Raw genomic sequence first — 19,723 nt, 5'->3', positions numbered from 1 at the left:
TTTCAGTTGTTTCCACTTTTGGCTATTAGCAATCATCTCTTATAAGCTGGTATGAGCCATCTCCAGCACAGATATGTGTAGAGGGGAGAGACAGGGTCCCCTACTATGTCAGAGTTCCAGAAATCAAGATCCCTGGCTGCTCTGGGGTTTGGGAGACCAAGGCTGTCCCCAGCCCATGGAAACTTGTCAATGGCAATTTCTCTGTGTCGGACACTCAGCTGTGCTTGCAACCCAGCTACTTCTGTCTTCAGAGCTGAGTTTTCCCAGTCTCCCCACTGTGTCTCCACATGTAGTTTGGATTCTGTAAGAGCTATGTTTAAATTCTGACTCTGTGTGACTTCCCCCTTTAAATCCTTAAGTCACTTTCCTCTTTAAATCTTGGTGTTCTCTCCTTTGACATGGAGGCTATAATAACTATCTGAAGCAGATCTTTTTATTAGAGCTGATAAATGTAAAAGGAGTCCTGGTGGCACAATGGTTAAGCATTCTGCTGCCAACCAAAAGGTTGGTGGCTCAAACTCAACTAGCTGCTCCACAGGAGAAAGACCTGGTGACCTGCTTCCGTAAAGATTACAACCTAGAAAGCCCTATGGGGCAGTTCTAATCTGTCACATGGGATCACTATGGGTTGGAATTGGCTCCATGGCACCTAACAAGAACAATAATGAATATAAAGTGGGAGAACAGAGTTTGAGGGCAGGGTGGTCAGTGGTGGAACTGCAATCTTCCATGTGAGAGACACAGATACAAATCCCCACCAATGCACCTGAAACGCAGCTACCACCCATCTGTCAGTGGAGGCTTGCATGTTGCTGTGATGCTGAACAGGTTTCAGTGGAGCTTCCAGACTAAGGCAAACTAATAAAAAAGGCCTGGAGATTTACTTCTGAAAATCAGCCATTGAAAACCTTATGGATCACAATGGTTCAATCACGTTGTACATGAGGTCGTCATAAGTTAGGGGTAACTCAATGGCAGCCAGCAAAAACAGAACAGGGTTTGGCATATATCACAGCCTGAATTAAAAAAAAAAAAAAAAAAAAAATTTTTTTTTTTAACATTACAGGAGGAAACCCTGGTGGCATAGTGGTTAAGAGCTACGGCTGCTAACCAAAAGGCTGGCAGTTTGAATCCACCAGGCGCTCCTTGGAAACCCTATGGGGCAGTTCTACTCTGTCCTATAGGGTTGCTATGAGTCGGAATCAACTTGACAGCAACTGGTTGTTTTTTTTTTTCCAACATTATAGGAGGAGCCCTGGTGGTGCTGTGTTTAAGACGTTGGCTGCTAACCAAAAGGTCAGCAGTTTGAATCCAGTGGTACCTTCTTGGAAATCCTGTGCGGCAGTTCTACTCTGTCCTATAGGGTTGCTGTGAGTCAGAATCAACTTGACGGCACACAACAACATCAGCATTATGTGTGGATGGGGCAGTGGGAGAAAGGAAGGATCAAAAATTATTTTCACAGTCCCTACTAGGCCCCTGTGCCAATTCACCCTACTTCATTCATTTCAGCTGCAGAAAAATCTTGAACTCACGCTTTATCTCCTATGTGCAAACAATCTCTCCTTTCCTATCTGACCCTCTTTCTCTCCCTTCATTTCTCCTTCTTTCCCTCCCTTCTTTCTGCCTTTCTTCCTTCCTTCGTTCTCTCTCCCTCTCTTCATTCTCTCTCACTTATTCTCCCTCTTTTCCTTTCTCCCTTACCTCTCCATTCCTTCCTTGCTCATTCTCATTCCTATAAGATAGCATTGCATTGTATGAATACACTGTGTCTCTTTTCATTGTGCAGACATTCCTGTATGGGGGGGATTATTAATATATCCATTTTACAAATGAGAAGGAAGAGGCTCAGAAAGATGAAAAGACTCTTTGCCAAGACTCTACAGCCCAAGCCTTCAGTCCCAGGAGCCTCCCCCTAGGGGGGAGTCAAGGTTCCTATTTCCCCACCCCTCATGGATGTCACTTCAAGGACTAAGGTGCGCCTGACCTAAGCCATGGTGTTTTCATTTACCTCATATGCATGCGAAAGCCAAATAATAAAGAAGACCAGAGAAGAACTGATGCCTTTAAATTATGGTGTTGGTGAAGAATATTGACTATACCATGGATTGCGAAAAGAATGAACAAATCTGTCTTGGAAGAAGTACAGTCAGAATGCTCCTTAGAAGCAAGGATGGCGAGGCTGCATCTCATACTTTGGCCATGTTATCAGGAGGGACCAGTCCCTGGAGAAGGACATCATGCCTGGTAGAGTAGAGGGCCAAAGAAAAAGAGGAAGACCCTCAATGAGGTGAACTGACACAGTGACTGCAACAATGGGCTCAAGCATAACGATTGTGAGGATGGAGCAGGACCGGGCAGTGTTTCGTTCTGTTGTACATAGGGTCGCTATGAGTCGAAACCAACTCAACAGCACCTAAGAACAACAACATGGATCTATTTCCTAATCCAGACACACTTGCAACTGTAGTTCTCACCCTGAGGATTTGCTGAGTCCTGGTCGTTTGTGGAGTGACTCAGGCTTTGGTGATTTCAGAAGGAACAGAGCTGAGGCATAGGCAGGGAAAATAGACTTGGGGATGCCTGAGTAGGAGGAAGTAGGGTCTCACCCTATTTCCTAACATGGGTGTGGTTTTATGATCCCTGGTCACACAATGGTTTAGCACTCAGCTGCTCACCTATAGGTTGGTAGTTTGAACCTACCCAGCAGCTCCACAGGAGAAAGACTTGACAATCTGCTCCTGTAAAGATTACAGCCTAAGAAACTCTGTGAAGCAGTTCCACTCTGTCCTGTAGGGTCACTATGAGTTGAAACTGACTCAGTGGCACCTAACAACAAGAACAACGTGTTATCATCTGTAGAAATAACTTCAAATATAAGAATCAGCACAAAGCCAATTCCTATAAGGCAGAGGCTAAATATATACCAGATGTCTACATTCTCTAAGTTGCTGTACCACTACATCTCTGACATCAACCACTCTCCCCCCTCCTTAGCACTCCATCCCCCTCAATTTGGATTTGGCAATTTGCTGCAAAGTCTCACAGAATTCAGAGTGTACTTACAGTTGAGTGGTTTATTAAGGAAGTGACAGGATACAACTTAGGATCAGGATCAGGAAGCATGCAGGCAAAGTCTGGAAGGTGCCCCCAAAGAGGAGAGTACATCCCTCTCTTCTTCAATGTAGAACAGCTCTCTCAGCTATTCTTGGTTGTGCAAGCAAGCAGACCCTTCTCTCTGCTGTGCACTTCCCCTCTCAGCCATGAAGGCCTTCTCTCAGCCCCGTCAGGACAAGCTCCTTTCAGCCCCTTGAGGACAGGCTTCTTCTCAGTACCCTAAGGACAGGCCTCTCTGCTTTTGGGGCCTCCTGGGTGTCAGCTTTTCCAGTGCTAACTGACCCAGCTCATAGCCAGTATAGCAGTTTTATTCAATGCTCTCAGTTGCATACCTAGCAGTGGTTTTCTGCCACCACCACCTACTCTGCTGCTGGGCCCCTTTCAGGCGTCTCTCTATATTCAGTGTTACAGCCCTTGACTTGACAACAGCTCTTTTAGGAGGTTCCTTACCTCCTTTCTCTCCGCATTATCTCTCTTCTTCCTTCTGCTTCTGTCTACCCACCTTGGTGGGGTTGGCTGCATGCATAAGCAAACTCCCCATCAGTTTCAAGGCATGGACCTCCCTCCCCAGGCTATGAACTGACCAATCCTCTCTTGGTAGGCCACAGACAATTTGCATAGTAGGCTATAGTCACTTCATTTGCATAGTCTATTGACCAATCCCTGCAAGGTGCATACTAATCACAGGTCAGGCTGCAGCCCAGGACCAGACAAAAAGTCAAGTTGTTTACATCCTGCCCAAAGAATGTCAATCAACCTGGATAAAAGTAACAAACCCTCCAGTGTAGAAAACTAGGGCAAAGGTAACTCCTCAGGGCTTAGGAGAAAAATCTCTCAAGCTGTTTTTCCAAAGAACCAACACAAAAGGCCAATAAAGGAACTCATTTCACCACTCATTTGGAGATGGGCTGGAACTTCTGAGGAATGTAAATATCTAAACATTCTTCTCGCCTCCATGCTCCTACTTCCCGTGGCTCTCCAAATTTGGAAGTTGATTTGTGGTCTTCTGAGCTGAGGAAACAGAGGACTTTTTGAAGTTCTAAAGGTTATCAGAAAACACCAATGATTATCTTATAAACACATTTGTCAAGCGAAGAAAGAAAACTGGACATACAAAGGCAAAAATGGAAGGACGTGAGGATATTCATAAACGTTTTCCTGGGGTCTGGGTGACAGAAACATTTAAGCGCTGGACCACTAACCAAAAGATTGGTGGTTCAATCCCACCCAGAGATGCTTCAGAAGAAAGGCTTGGTGATCTGCTTCCGAAAGGTCACAACCTTGAAAACCCTATGGAGTGCATTTCTACTGTATGACACATGGGGTCACTACGAGTTGGAATCTACTTGATGGCAATGGGTTTGATTTTTTGGTTGTGTGCCAGTTGCTAGTAAGAATGAAGAGGCAAACTGGATCCAGAAGAGCCTTAAGCTCAACAGTGTAGTGAGGAGAGGAGAGATGGAGACCCTCAGTCATACAAAGATTGTAGCTACTAGCCACATGTGGCTACATATTTAAATTTAGATTAATTAAATAAAATTTAGAACTCAATTCCTCCAATAGAGATTTAAACTCTGGGCTAGATGCATTGCTGCCATAAAAAAGAATGTGGTCCAATAATCAAAAGATGGAAACAGCCTAAATGACTAGCAACAGATGAATGGGTAAACAAAATGTGATCTAGCCATACAATGGAATCTTGCTCAGCTGTAAAGAGAAATAAGTGCTGATGCATGCCACAAAATGGATGAACCTTGAAAACATTACACTGAATGAAATAAGTCAGTCAAAAGGGCAAATACTGTATAATTCCTCTCAGCCAGGTCTTTTTCCCACTCCCTTCTTCATCATGGGCCACCTCAGCACGGGCACCAACCTGTATTCCATCCTGGCACATATCTTTGGTATTTTAGGCATGGATCATGTAGTTCCACGTTGCGGAAACCCACTCAAGCTGGCTTAAGTTAAATCTGCTTATTGGATGGACATGTTGTTGTTGTTGGGTGCCATCAAGTAAATTCTGACATATGGCGACCCAATGTGACAAAGTGGAACTGCTGTAGTGTACACCGAAGTCTTACTGGGATTTTCTTGGCTGTAATCTTTATAGAAGCAGATAGCCAGATTTTTCTCCCACAGATCTGCTGGGTGGGTTCAAACCGTCAACTTTTCAGTTGGCAGCCAAGCACTTAACTGTTGTCCCACCAGAGCTCCTTATCGGAAGGACAGAGTGGATGTCATGGATTGAATTGTATCCCCCCAAAATGTCTGTCAGCTTGGCTAGATCCTGATTCCCAGTGTTGTATGATTATCCATGATTTTATGTGATATTCCTATATGCTGTAAATCCTATCACTATGATGTAATGTGATGGATTAGTGGCAGTTATACTGACAAGATCTACAGATTAGATTGTGTCTAAGCCAATCTCTTTTGATATATAAAAGAGACAAGCCAGCAGAGAGACATGGGGGCTTCGTACTACCAAAAAAAGCAGCACTGGGAGCAGAGTGCATCCTTTGGACCTGAGGTTCCTGCACAGAGAAGCTCCTAGACCAGGGGAAGATTGATGATAAGGACCTTCTTCCAAAGCTGACAGAGACAGAAAGCCTTCCCTTGGAGCTGATGCCCTGAGTTTGAACTTGTAGCCTACTAGACTGTGAAAGAATAAATTTCTCTTTGTTAAAGCCATCCACTTGTGGTATTTCTGTTAGTGTAGCACTAGATGACTAAGACAGTGGAATTTAAAGGAGGCCAACTGCAGAAATTATATCCAGATCCTAAAGAAACGAAAGCTGTCAGATGGCTTCTCTCTGCCCCTTGCAAACTGGTGCTCTATCATTTCTCATCTAGGCTTTGCTCAAATCACGTGCTCCATTCTGCCTCCAAAGATGAGCTTCCTCTTATCATAAACCCAATTTGTGGCTGACATAAGTTGCTGCATCAGCATCCATTAATTCCTCCTCATTGCCCTTTTACCCAGTGTCTGGCATGGCCGTTCCTATCTTGTCACCCAGTCTCTTAACAGTTACGAGCTCTAACTGGCCTTCCTGGTCACATCATAAGGTTTCCCATGATAAGAACCCATTACTACCTTGTAACCTAGTCTCTTAACAGCCACAGTTACTCCTTGCACCTCCCAGACATGTCCATATAACTCCCTGTGATATAACATCTACCTTTTCCCACGCTAATGCCCTAGAAACCTTTAAACTGATTAATAAGACTTCAGCGTACACTAACCCCAAGACCCTACCCTGCTTTCCATGCATGAGCCCTCTCCTACAGTTCCAGCTTGTTGCCTTGTCCTGAGGTGCAACCCCCTGTGTGGCCCTGCACCAAGGTGTGCTGTAGTTTCCTCTCGGGGACCTGCGAGTATGAAATTCTATTTGTTTTCTGGCCTTCCTGCTTAAGTCTCACTTCTTCATGCCACACCTGACAGACCATGCAGGATGTCCCCAGCCCCCCTTTGGGTCAAACTTCAGACATCTCTGCTGGGTTCCTTTTGATATCTGCCCTCCCTGCAAGTTTAGTAATGCCTTGGGCCACCACGACACCAATTCCTGCCCCAACGTCAGTGCCCAACACAGTCTGATCTTTTACAGACTCTCTTTCAAACAGATTCTAGTGGGAATTGATTGGACACCAGATGGCTATGCACCAACTGGCTTTGGGTACGAGCTCTGCCTGGGGTAGGATCATATGTGGCTAGGACTTGAGAGGGGGGCATGGATATATGATAAAATCAGGGCAGCTGGGATGGGCCATGAGGTGTAAACAGGGGGATATGGATAGGCATCTCTGACACACCTGGGGCACCTGGCCAAACATCCTAAAGGACCATTAGCTTGGTTTAGTCATGGTAGGCGTAGGCAGAGCCCTATAAGGACTGAGAAAGTTTTTTTGAGCACTCATCATATGCCATGTCTGTGCTGGGTATTTAATCCACAAAAGACCTGTAAGGAGATGGGTCCTATCTTCCCATTTTACAGAGATGGAAACTGAGGATCTGACTTGTGACAGTCTCTTGTAAGGGTCAACTGTTAGTAATTTAAATTCAAGTCTGACCAATGCCAGCTTTAGTGCCCTTTCTATTCCAAATACCATGGTTTCCCCACAACCAAGGGCTTCGCTCAGCTGGAAAAAATCCATTCTAACACCATTTCTGAAGGACTGGAAAATCCTTCTTTCTGTGCCTCAGTTCCCCCACCTGTCAAAATAGGAAGAACTCAGCTGACCTCATACAGTGGGTGATCTAAAGAGTAATTACTGAGTGAGCAGCCATCTATGATACTCCACTGTTCTCACACCTTCGGGAGCAGGGAAGAATAAAGAAAACTAAAGATACAAGGGAAAGTTTAGTCCAAAGGACTAATGGATCACATCTACCATTGCCTCCATCAGACAAAGTCCAGTACAATGTGATGGTGCCCGGCTACCACCACTGACTGCTCTGACAGGGATCACAATAGAGGGTCCCAGACAGAGCTGGAGAAAAATGTAGAACAAAATTCTAACTCAAAAGGAAAGACTAGGCTTGCTGGCCTGACAGAGACTGGAGAAACCCTGACAGTATGGCCCCCGGACACACTTTCAGCTCAGTAATGAGGTCATTCCTGAGGTTCACCCTTCAACCAAAGATTGAACAGGCTATGGAACAAAACAAGACTAAAGGGGCACACCAGCCCAGGGGCAAGGACTAGAAGGCAGGAGGGAACAGGAAAGCCGGTAATAGGAAACCCAGGGTAGAGAAGGGAGAGCGTTGACATGTTCTGGAGTTGTTAACCAATGTCATAGAACAATGTGTGTACTAACTGTTTGATGAGAAACTAGTTTGTTCTGTAAACCTTCACCTAAAGTACAATTAATAAAAAGAGTTACTACTGAAAAGGTGAAAACAATAGATATGCCTACCAACAGATGAATGGATAAACAAAATGTAGTATGTATACACAATGGTACACTTCTCAGCCATAAAGAGCAATGAGGTCCTGATGCATGCTACAACATAGATGAACCTTGAAAAATCATACTGAGCAAAAGAAGTTAGTCCCAAAAGGACAAATACTATATGATCTCACTTATATGAAATAAATGAATATATAGACACCAAAGATTTTTAGAGGTTACCAGAGGTGGGAGGGGGAATGGGGGAGTTTTTGCTTAGGGGGCATTGAGTTTGTGTTAATGGTGGTGGAATGATTTGGAAAAGGGTAGTGAGAATGGTGGCACAACCTGAAGAATGTAATCCATGTCACTGAATTGTACATGTAGAAATTATTGAGTTGGTTTATGTTTTGTTATGTATATTTTCACCATAGTACAAAAAAATTAAAAAAAAAGAAGTAACTACTGGATGTGCAAGAACTCTGGGTAATTAATAAAAGAGAGAGAGGCAAAAGATTTAGTTCAGCAACATTTATTGGGGTCTTTTGTGTGCAGGGGAAGGCAAAGATCAGACAGGGCCCTCCAGGAGCTCAGGGGTTAGTGGAATAAATTAAATGAAAGTGCTGGAAGCGGCAATGCAAGGCTCAGAGAGCTTTTTGGGAGTTGTTCAGAAAAGGCCATGGGGGTCCAGATGAAGGCTGATCTCTAAGGGTCACACCATGCAGTCAAAACCCAGAAATCTGTCCATGAACTGGAATGAAATCAGCTGTCATCACCCAGTCCCTCACCAAAGTGTGTGTCCTGCTTTCCATTGACCCTGGACACTCTTAGTCTTCTCCAACCCTCTTCCTTCCTCTCATTGTCCCTTTCCCCCCTTCTCTATTTCTTATTATTTATAATCAAATTAAAATTTCTGTGGTGACACTTAAATGATTCCTTCAAGAACTGGCACCAGAAATCCTCTTGGGGCGGATGTTATTGTTGATAAGTGGATTGGGTTGGAAAGAGAGACCCAGAACACATACATTCAAAGAGTCAAGGGTATAATGGGTAGATCGTTCTACATTGTAAAAGAGCAGGAATCTAGGGGTGGGATGACAGGAGGGGAGAGTGGAGGGATGGCAGAGGAACATGATGGAGGGAAGACAGACTTTTAAGAACACGAATGTCTAAAGTTCAACTGGAAGTTTTCACAGTTGTTTCTGTTGCTGACCAGTGAATATCCCCAGTTTGGCAGACTTTGGTAAAGTATGTTCCACACAGAAAGGTTTTATGCGAGTAGCTTTTAAGGGAATTGAGGGAAATGGCTTAGTTCCACTCTGGGTGAATTTCATTCAGAAAAAGGGCAGCAAACACCAGATACTGTGTGAGCTGAACTAGTTCAACTGAAGCAAAACTCGGAGCCACATGTGAAAACACAGGCCCTGTGGGGAGGAAAATAGATTTCCCAAATTTTATGAGGCAATTTTATGTAGATCTCAGGGAGATAGAGATCTTCAGTTGACATCTAGATAACATCATATTTTTCTTAGTGATCAATAAAAGCTGAAGACTTTATATAAAATACCTCTATATCTTGCTTCACTTAAGCCGTACTCCTTCACACTTCTCCCTTCTCATTCACTTTCCTAAGGTGACCCTATAATTTATTATCCACAGCAGGGTAGCTTTGAGAATGAAAGTGAACACAACTGATAATTATTCGAGCATAATAGGTATCATTGAGGAATGTTTCAAGCAAACTAGGATGTATGGTCTCCCTATGCTCCTCAGAAGTGAGGATGGTGAGACTTAATCTCACTTATTTTGGACATGTCGTCAGGAGGGACCAATCACTGGAGAAGGACATCATGCTTGGTTAAGTAGAGGGTCAGCAAAAAGAAGGGGACCTTCAATGAGATGGATTGACACAGCGGCTGCAACAATGAGCTCAAATATAGCAATGATTATGAGAATGTAGCGGGGCTGGGCAGTGTTTCATTCTGTTATACATAAGGTTGCCATGACTTGGAGCTGACTTGATGGCACCTAACAACAACCGCCCCTAGGCTGAGGTCCAAAAACCAAAACAGACATCAATAGTACCCTCATGCTTATTTCTTCCTTCCAAAATTAAAGGCATGAAACTTTTTTCTTTAGTGGGTAAACTTAAGATAAGCCACAGGAAGTGCTTGTGACTCAGTATGACTCAAGGTGAGATGAAACTAATGTGGGAGCACCATAGGAGAAGGCGGAGTTCAAAAGGTCTCCCAGCCTCTCCTCACGTTGTGTTTAACTCAGCATTTGAAGGAGGCGAAGTAGAATTGGCAGGTGTGTCACTGGTCTGGCCTGAGTCCTCACTCAGGGCCCTCTCCAGACTGGCAGGCAGAGAATGGATCAATCTCTCTCGGAAGTCCTGGCCCACGAAGACGTAGAGCATTGGGTTCAGGCAGCTGTTGAAGAAGGCCAGGGCGCTTGTCACATTAATCACTACTCCAAAGCCTGGGGTCATATTCAGCAAGTGTTCTCGGATTCTGATTGTGCCTATGAGGGCCACCAGCTGATATGGGAACCAGCAGATAAAAAAAGCAGCTACAACAGAAGAGAGGACCCGTAAGGGACGGCTGGATTTAATGAGGCCTTGTTTGTGGATCTTGGCAGCGACAAGCCCATAGCAGATAGCAACTGTGGACATTGGCATACTGAACCCAATGATGAACCGGATGATCCCTCTGAGCCTCAACATGGTAACAGCTACCTCCAACTTCTCCTGAGGGTCTGTAGTCCAGGGTGAAAAGTTGAAAGTGCAGAATGTTCCTACTTGATTAGTAATTGTAGTCACACGAATGATAACTGGCAAAGTGAAGAGCAGGGCAAGAATCCAGGGCCCACTGATCACCTTCTTGGCCAGACCTACAGTGCGGTGGTTCTGGGCCCAGACTGGATGCAGGACACAAATACAGCGGTCCAGGGCGATGACAGCAATCAGAAAGACACTTCCAAACAGGTTTATGTCCACCACAGTCATAATGAGCTTGCACAGGAACCAACCAAAAGGCCATTGTTCTCCCATGACTTGAGAGGTCATGAGAAATGGTAGGGTGACAGAGAAAGAGAAGTCAGCTAAGGCCAGGTTCAGGTAAGAGATGGTGGTGACGGTGCGTGTCATCCGGAAGCCAGCCACCCAGATCACGAGCCCATTGCCCAGGATGCTGAGGACAAAGGTGACTCCAGATACTACCAGAGAGAAGATATTTAGGGCAGCATAGCTGGAAGGTACAGGTTGGATCCCTCCAGACAAATTCACGGGAAGAGAGGAATTGGTCTCCATCTTACTCACTCCTGAAACAGTTCAGTAATGGTCATTTATTAGCTCTGATCTTGAATGCAGCCTCTCTATGCCCTCGTCTTTGCAACCGTTGACTCTCCCGCCCACACCTCCCTTTCCTTCCCCTACAGCCCTGCTCCAGCCAGAACATTCTCACCACTCCCCACTGTGCCTACTCACACCTGTGAGTTGGCAACTTTTTATCAGACCCTTTGGGCAAGATTGTATCTTGCAACATAGTCCCACAATTGTTAACATCAAAGCCACCTACTTTGCTAAAGGACGTAATGTCCTTGTGCTCCAAGAGGAAATACTGAGCAAAGGGCATATGGAGAAAACAGATACTCAGACAAAAACTTGTACACTAATGTTCATTTCAGCATTAGTCATACTAGCCAAAAGGTGGAAACAACCCAAATGTCCATCAATAGATCTTTTTAACTGATTTTTAAAACTGATCTAAACAAAATGTGGTCTATCCATACCATGGAATACTATTCGGCCATAAGAAGGAATGAAGTACTGATACATGCTACAACATGGTTGAAACTTGAAAACAGTTAGCTAAGTGAAAAGGTCAAATATTGCCTGATTCTACTTACATGAAATATTCATACTAGGTGAATTCATAGGAACACAAATCAGCTCAGAGGTTACCAAGGGCCGTGGAAACTTATTGCTTAAGTGACAAAAAAGTTCCGGAACTAGATAGTAGTTATGGTTGCACAACATTGCAGATGTCCTTAACACCACTGACCTCTACACTTAAAAATGGTTAAAATGGTAATTTTATGCTGTGTGTATTTTACCACAATAAAAAAGGCAAAAAAATAAAAACAAAAGGTGTATGGACAAGAGAAAATTGGTGGGAGGCAGCTTCAGTGGCTCAGTCAGGAAGACATGGGTTCAGGTTCTCTTCCATCCATTACTTTCTGCCTGAGGGCTACAAGATAAGCAGCTTCTCCCTCCTAGGTTTTATCTTTCTCTTAAGAGGCATGGAAGCCCCTTTTACTATGCCATTATGAGAGACAAGGCGTAATATTTGGCTAATTTCCAAAGATAGTTAAAAAAGATCAGTGAGAGGTAATAGACAATGTGTGATAAAGCATTGCATCTTGTGGATTCTGTGTTAGAGGAAGTAGAACCGGAGACCCCATCTCAACTCTCATCTCCATGATTATCTTGGCCAGACGGACAGGAGACTCTTCTATAGCCATTGAATAGGCTCAGTACTCTCAGGGATGAAGAAGAATATGATAGTAATAACGGTCCAAATGTGTGTTGGGTATTGTCATGGATTGAATTATGGCCCCCCATGTATCAAATGTGTATCAATTTGGCTGGTCATGACTCCCGGTATTGTGGGATTTTCCTATATTGTAAATTCTGCCTCTATGATGTTAATGAAGGAGGATGGGTGGCAGTTGTGTTAGTGAGACAGGACTCAATCTACAAGATTGGATTGTGTCATGAAGCAATCTCTTTTGAGATATAAAAGAAAGAAGCCAGCAGAGAGACAGGGGAACTTCATTCCACCGAGAAAGCAGCACCAGGAGCAGAGCGCATCATTTGGGACCTGGAGTCCCTACACCTGAGAAGCTCCTGGACCAGGGGAAGATTGAGGACAAGGACCTTCCTCCAGAGCCAACAGACAGAGAAAACCTTCCCCTGGAGCTGATGCCCTGAATTTGGACTTCTAGCTACTAGATTGTGAGAAAATAAATTTCTCTTTGTCAAAGCCATCCACTTGTGGTATTTCTGTTACAGCAGCACTAGATAACTAAGAGAGGTATCTGTTTGGTTCTTTGGAACTTCTTAGCTATTTCATTTATAGTAGCTCATTACATTGCCTGATGTACCTATAGAACAAAATATTTCCACTTTATGTAAGAGGAATTGAGATTCAAAGCATGTGTCTGTCTCTTGACAAAAGCTTTTCTTCTTTTCTAATCATTACATCAGCCTCCCTCAATAGTTGTTGTAAGGATGAAATGGGCTAATACCATGAAGCATGAGCCAGTGTTTGACACATAGTACACTAGTTTTTTTTTTTTTTAATCATACCTATTTTGCCGATGCGGAAACTGAGACTTAGAGTGTTTAAGTAAATTGCTTGAAGTCACCCAAATGGTTAGAAATGGAGCCAGGGCTTCAGCTCACACTGTCGGATTCCAGCAAAAGCTTTTTCTGTCTCTGTCATGCTGCCTGTAGAGTTGAGCTGTCTAATACAGTAGCCACTCAACAAATACAGTTTTTGAGCTCTTGAAATGATAGACTGTAAGAGTAAGATATCCACCAGATTTCAAAGATTTAGTATGGAAAGATGAATGTGATCTATCTCAATAATAACTTTTATATTGATCACATGTTGAAATAACAATTTGGCTATATCAAGTTAACTAAAATATTTTATTAGAATTAATTTCACTTTTTTCATCTTAATTTTTTAAGTGCCTGATAAACAATTTTTTAAATAGCCCTGGTGGTGCAGTGGTTAAGCACTCAACTGCCAACCAAAAGGTCAGTAGTTCAAACCCACCAGCCACTCCACAGGAGAAAAGATGTGGCAGTCTGCTTCTGTAAAGATTTACAGTCTTGGAAATCCTATGCGGCAGTTCTACTCTGTCCTAGAGGGTCGCTATGAGTCAGAATTGACTTGATGGCCATGGGTTTTTGGTTTTTTGGAATAAACAATTACATACGTGACTTGCATTTCTATTGAATAGCAATGTTCTACAATCTTGGAAACGACTTGAAAATGTCTCCCGACACCCTCGCCCAACAATTGAGACACCTCGAGGACTGTCTGTCCTCAAGAATCACTAAGACAACTATTTGAAAAGGCTGATGCAAAGAATAAAAAAGAGAAGACAGGCCAGAGAGGAAAAGCTGTGTGACTGTGGCTCTGCTGTGGCACAGCAGGGTGAAAGAGAAAACCTGTGATCTGCACTCAACACAGATCATGGTGGTTACCATCTACCAAGCCCCTTCTCCGTAGCGGTCACTGTGTCACACTCTCACCTTTCTGGTTTCTGAGCTCAGCAAGTTCAGTATTGGCTAAATATTCTTATTACCATGTGACAGGAGAAACTCAGACTTTGAGAAGGGAAGTAATCCTTGAGTGGGCAGAGCTGAGCTCTGCTGACAGGTGCTGCATGTGAAGACACAGCACTGCTCTGGAAGGCTACTGCTTCTCTATAGCATTCATTTGCCCATAATCCACAATAATTATTTTGGCCCTTCTCTCTTCAAATCTCCAAGCCTCTCCCTACTCCCATGTCCAGCTGATGCTCTTGTCTTGTACTCCACCAGATTCACTCTCCTACTTGCTACTGCACCATTAGTCTCTGATTTCCTCTCTGGTGTCAAGAATATATGTATCCCTGCCCAAGGCCTACCCAAACCAGCTCCTTTACTTGTACCCCAAATGCCATTCCCTTCACTTTCTCAAGAACTTTCCTCCTTCATTCATACCCTCTTTCTTCTGCTGCATCAATATTTTCTCTCTACTTCATCATTTCCATCAATACACCAATATGCTCTAGAACCTTTTTAAAGAAATTATCTTTTGACTACACATCCTTCTTTAGTTTTCAACCAATTCTTTGGCTCTCTTTCACAGCAAAACATCTGAAACAGATGTGTGTGTTGCTGTATTCACCTCTTTACCTTGTGTTTCTCCACAGCCCACTCCAAAGTGTCTTCTGTCTCTACCACACCACTGAATGTGCCCTTGTCAAGGTACCCAGCCTCCAGGGATACATTTCTCACCTGAAATTTCCACCGGCAGTGGTCCTTCCCTGGGCAGGTCTAAGTCCTGGTCTCCTAGGGAGAATGACTCTGGCCCTAATGACCACAACAGTTTTATAGAAGAGAAAGGGGAAGGGTAATGAAACAAACCTATTGAGTAACAGGAAACCAGATCTGCTTGAAAATATGGCCCAAAGAATATACAACTTGGAACATGTCTTAACAGCATTTGGGGAACAGGCTGTTCCCTCTTAGAAACTCAAGCATCTGACTGTTTTCCTCAACCTCAATCCTCTGTAGGATACAGAAGTTCAACCCTCTCAACATCAAGGGTTGAGAAATCTGGGTGCCCAGGCCCCTCCCCACTCAAGGAATCAAGATAAAGAAAAGGAAAGGGGCAAGTAATAATGCAAGATGCTTGCTGCATCTCTATCACTCCCTTTCCCTTCTCTTCTTCTTTTGTCTCCTCCCCTCCCTTCTCTACCCTCTCCTCTCCTACCCTACTGGGGGTGGCTGAAATGCACAATTCTCCTCCAGTGAGATAAGAGCCAGAGACAAACAGGGAAAAGCAAAGATGAAGATGAAAGAGAGTAACCAGAAACACAGAGAGAGATAACGGGGGCAGAGAAGCTGAGAAAGTTGGACAAGACAGAGCACCACCTACCCACCCACATACCACTTCTAAGATTATTGCCATAATCCTTTGATCCTGTGGGAGCTGATTTGTGGGCCTTTAGGCCAAAAAGTCCCTCTGTGATGCAAAGAGCTAACACAGTTGACTGCTACCTGAAAGTTTAGAGGTTTGAGTTCACCCAGAGGCACTTTGGAAGAAAGGCCTGGTGATCTACTTCCAAAAAATAAGCCCTTGAAAACACTATTGAGCACAGTTCTACTCTGACACACATGGGGTCACCATGAGTTGAAGTCAACTCAACAACTTTTTTTTTTTTTTAAGTCCAACGTAATGGTGGTCTTTCTGAAATTGTAAGTATCATTCAAGGGTATGAGAGTGATATGGGGAAATATCAGAAGAAAGAAACAGAGACAGAAGTAAAGACAGTCATTCTGCAAACATTATTCCCAAGGCCTTGTATCAACTGAGGTGTTTTACATTTTAATTTACAATTGACAATTACAATTGCACTTACCAATGGCTTAAATCAAAACAATATTTATGGTTTACTTCACAAACGTAGGTGTCTTTGTTTCCCTTAAAACACATAGTTGTGAAAGTTGTGACTCAAAGCTGCCATTACATCAGCTTGGTAGAAAATTCCATTTCTGTCATCACTGGACCTCTTCACCTCTGCATGGTAACACGAGAATCCTAGACATTTAGGTGCTTCCTAGAAATTGTTGGTAGGGGGGATGTCTTGTAGCTTTAGTCTGTCTTGGTCACTGCTGGAAACCTCATGGCCTGATCTCACAGTGTCCCTTGACTACCAGAGGCCCTATCCCATGAACTTATACCATGACTGGAGTTTTGGGACCTTTGCTGGGCCTGCAGACTTCTTGCCTGGGATCTCACTTTTCTTAGCTCCCAATACCATCATTCTGTCTAAGTTCTGTCTGCTTTGAAGGATGTGTCATGACGTACCTGTGGATGAGTACCAAATAGCTGCACCTGTTTCCCTCCCTTTTCCTTCTTTCTTCTCTCCTCTTCTCCCCTGCCTTCTCTTCCCCTGCCCCTGTGGGGGTGCCTGCAATGCACAATTCTCCTCCAGTGAATTCCTGGAGAACAGGGTCTAACTTTTTCTTCTTTTCCACCTCTGCAAATTAAAAGCCTCAATAAATCTTTACTGAGAGAATCCTTCTGCATAGTCCTTTATGTTATTTTCCAAAGAGCTATGAAATCCGTTACTTCACTGTGTCACATGAGGTCAGCAGGGTCATTATTTTTTTAAGCTTTCTCATTTTTTACATTTGGTAAATCTGGGTGAAATGGGGGACACTTTTTTCTAGGGTTTAACAGTATCAAATTACCGGCCCTGCTCACTGCACCAACTCACAGTGCCAAGGTCCAGGGTCTGAGGTTGCCAACAAAAGCATGACTTAGGTACAGAGAGAAGAGACAGAGCAAAGTCAGCTTCAATAGTGGTGTTCGTCCCCCACGGCCAGCGAGTCTCTCCCCAGAGCTGATGCAGGACAGGTGTTCTGCATTTATCCCTCTGTGCCACAGTTGAGAGACACCATTCCCTCCCCTCCGGAAGCAAGTATAGGAATGGGATTGGCCAGGTGGTCAGTTGCCATAAGGTACCCGAAGCCCTGGTGATGCAGTGGTTAAGAGCATGGCTGCTAACCAAAAGTTTGGCAGTTTGAATCCACCAGCCTCTCCTCTGTCCTATAGGGTCATTAGGAGTTGGAATAGACTTGAAGACAGCGGGATATGGTACACACATGCGCAAAGCAGAGAGAACGTTTACTGTGTATTCCAAACAGGGTGTTTCTCCAAAAGGAGAAGAAACGGTGGGAAAGAGACTAAATAAGCAGACTTCATTACCAGGGCCATGGCTTCTGATTAGGCAGTCCAGGTGGGGGTCCGAAGGCTGCGCAATAGACTGCTTTCCCATTTTCCCAACACACAGGGCTTAAAGAGTAAAGCCAGGGGAAGTATGATGTAGGTCAGGAGGACAGGATTTGAATTGAGGCAGACATAATTTGGATCTCCAGCTGTGTGACTCTTAGCAGTCAGCTTCTCTGCTCAGATCCTCAATTTACCAACACAGCTTTGTGGGGCACAAATCCCAACACATGAGAAATACATATTACAAGTTATTTCCTTTTCTACCCAATGCCTAATGGAGTGATGTAATCTCACTTCTGAACTTGCCTAGATTGCAGAGCAATAAGAATCACGATCAGCACAAATCTGGTTCCTATGAGGTTGAGGTGGACATACCTCCACTCTCCAACTCTCACTATTTCTGACACCGGTTGCCCTCCCCGCCTCTACTTCTCTGCTGGGTTCAGTAATTTGTTGCAATGTCCACACAGAACTCACAGACAATACTCATGATTATGGGGTTTATCAGGGAAGTAAGAGGCAACTTCATCAGTCAGGACAGCTTCCAACCAGGACAGCTCTCTCAGCTGACTACTGTTCTCAACAGTGCCAGCCAATAGCCCTTCTCAGCCATGTGCACACCCTTCGCTCCCATCGGCGTCCCCTCTATCGGCCTCTTCACTGCTAACTAGGCCAACTCATGGCCAGTGTAGCAGTGCATTTGGCTGCTGCTTTCCTAGCAGCAGCTTTCTGCCATCACTTCCAGCTCCGTCACTGGGCTCTTCTTCCAGGCCTCTTGCCAATAGCTCTGCTACTGGGCCCCTTCCTGGGCCATTGTGCCACCGGGCCCCTCTGGGCCTCTGCCCTATTTGGGCAAGTGTTACAGCTCTTTAGCTCCACTGACAAGTGCCCAGAAGCACCCAACTCCACCAGCATGCCTCCTGCATGAAGGTGCTCAGCTCTCTCTCCATGGGCCAGCAAGCCCACCACAGCTATCTGCCAGTCCCATGGTTCCTGCCACTAGTACTGCTGCTGCCATTTCTCTCCCTTTATGTTCTGCTGTGCTTGCCACCATCTCATGTTATATATGCCATCTTCAGTGTTCCAGTTTTTGACCCATATTACAGCTCTTTGGGAGCTTCCCTCCTTCTCTCTCCCATTGTCTCTCTGAAAAACACTGTGGGGTTGGCTGCTTATATAAGTAAGCTGTTTATCAATTTCAAGGCATGGACCTCCCAGCAGGACCACAAACCGACTAATCCCTGCAAATCACTCAATCCTATTGGGTGGTTTTACATACTAAATTTGCACAGTATATTGACAAATCCCTGCAAAGTGTGTAAAATAGACCAATCACAGGACAGAGTGTGGCCCAACAAATCATTTTTGGTAGAATTATAAACTCAAGGTGAGAAAAGCCACATATAAGGGAAACCCATTGCACTGCAGGTGACCATGAGTAAGCCAAGCTCTAATGATTCTTCGGAAACATTAACCTGACACTCCAAGTCCACCTGACATGCCCATTTTATTCTCCTTGTCAATACCTCCTTAAAGAACCTACCCCAGAACAGCTGCTATATTTTACCATGTGACCTTCACCCATCACATCCATTACTACTCACCATCCTTAGCCTCCACCAACTCTTGTTTATGCTGTAGCTACAGGTACTTGGACCAGGGATAGTCACTGGTGCAAAGTTAACTAATCCATTCCCTGCAAGTGTCCAGCCACATTCTTTGGCTTGAAAACTGAACTAAAGGACCCAGACTTGGCAGCTTGTATGATGGGTGGGTCCCAACATATGTAAGATATTATGGATTCAGGACCTGATTTGATACTGAGGTGACTAAGAGTCACAAGGAAGCCAAACTCTTGAGGAATTAGAATAAAAAGGATAGGAGAAGACACCATTATGCATAGAAGAGACCTGATGTGTAGAGAAAAAAAAGAGACTCAAGATGCTACACAGAGTAATTGCTGGACAAATTTCCAAATCTACTGTCTGCCTGTTCTTAAAACTGGACTTCTTGGGATGCTCCTATATGTTTTCCATAAGCCGTATATACTAAAGCATGCAAGTATTTTGTTTCTTGCTACCCAATGATCTACGATTAACACACCAGTGTTTGCAAAAATGGAAAATTAAGTGTGTGTG

The 19,723-nt window shown here is 44.2% G+C and overlaps 1 protein-coding gene across 1 annotated transcript; it reads right to left on the bottom strand.

The window, feature by feature from the left end:
- Nucleotides 1-8,219: 8,219 nt before the first annotated feature.
- FPR1 (formyl peptide receptor 1) lies at nt 8,220-15,201 on the bottom strand. The gene is made up of 2 exons (XM_049902124.1): nt 15,083-15,201; nt 8,220-11,325 (listed from the first exon to the last, which is right to left on the bottom strand). The coding sequence occupies exon 2, from the start codon at nt 11,312-11,314 to the stop codon at nt 10,265-10,267; it is 1,050 nt and encodes a 349-aa protein (XP_049758081.1). The 5' UTR covers nt 11,315-11,325; nt 15,083-15,201; the 3' UTR covers nt 8,220-10,264.
- Between the last annotated feature and the right edge of the window lie 4,522 nt (nt 15,202-19,723).

Source organism: Elephas maximus, chromosome 11 (genome assembly GCF_024166365.1).
Source record: "Elephas maximus indicus isolate mEleMax1 chromosome 11, mEleMax1 primary haplotype, whole genome shotgun sequence".
NCBI lineage: Eukaryota > Metazoa > Chordata > Mammalia > Proboscidea > Elephantidae > Elephas > Elephas maximus.
The sequence above is the reverse complement of the archived record's forward strand: the minus strand, read 5'-3'. Positions and strand labels throughout refer to the sequence as shown.

Coding starts and splice junctions, on each gene's coding strand:
- FPR1 (XM_049902124.1), bottom strand. CDS start 11,314: ATGGAGACCAATTCCTCTCTTCCCGTGAATTTGTCTGGAGGGATCCAA.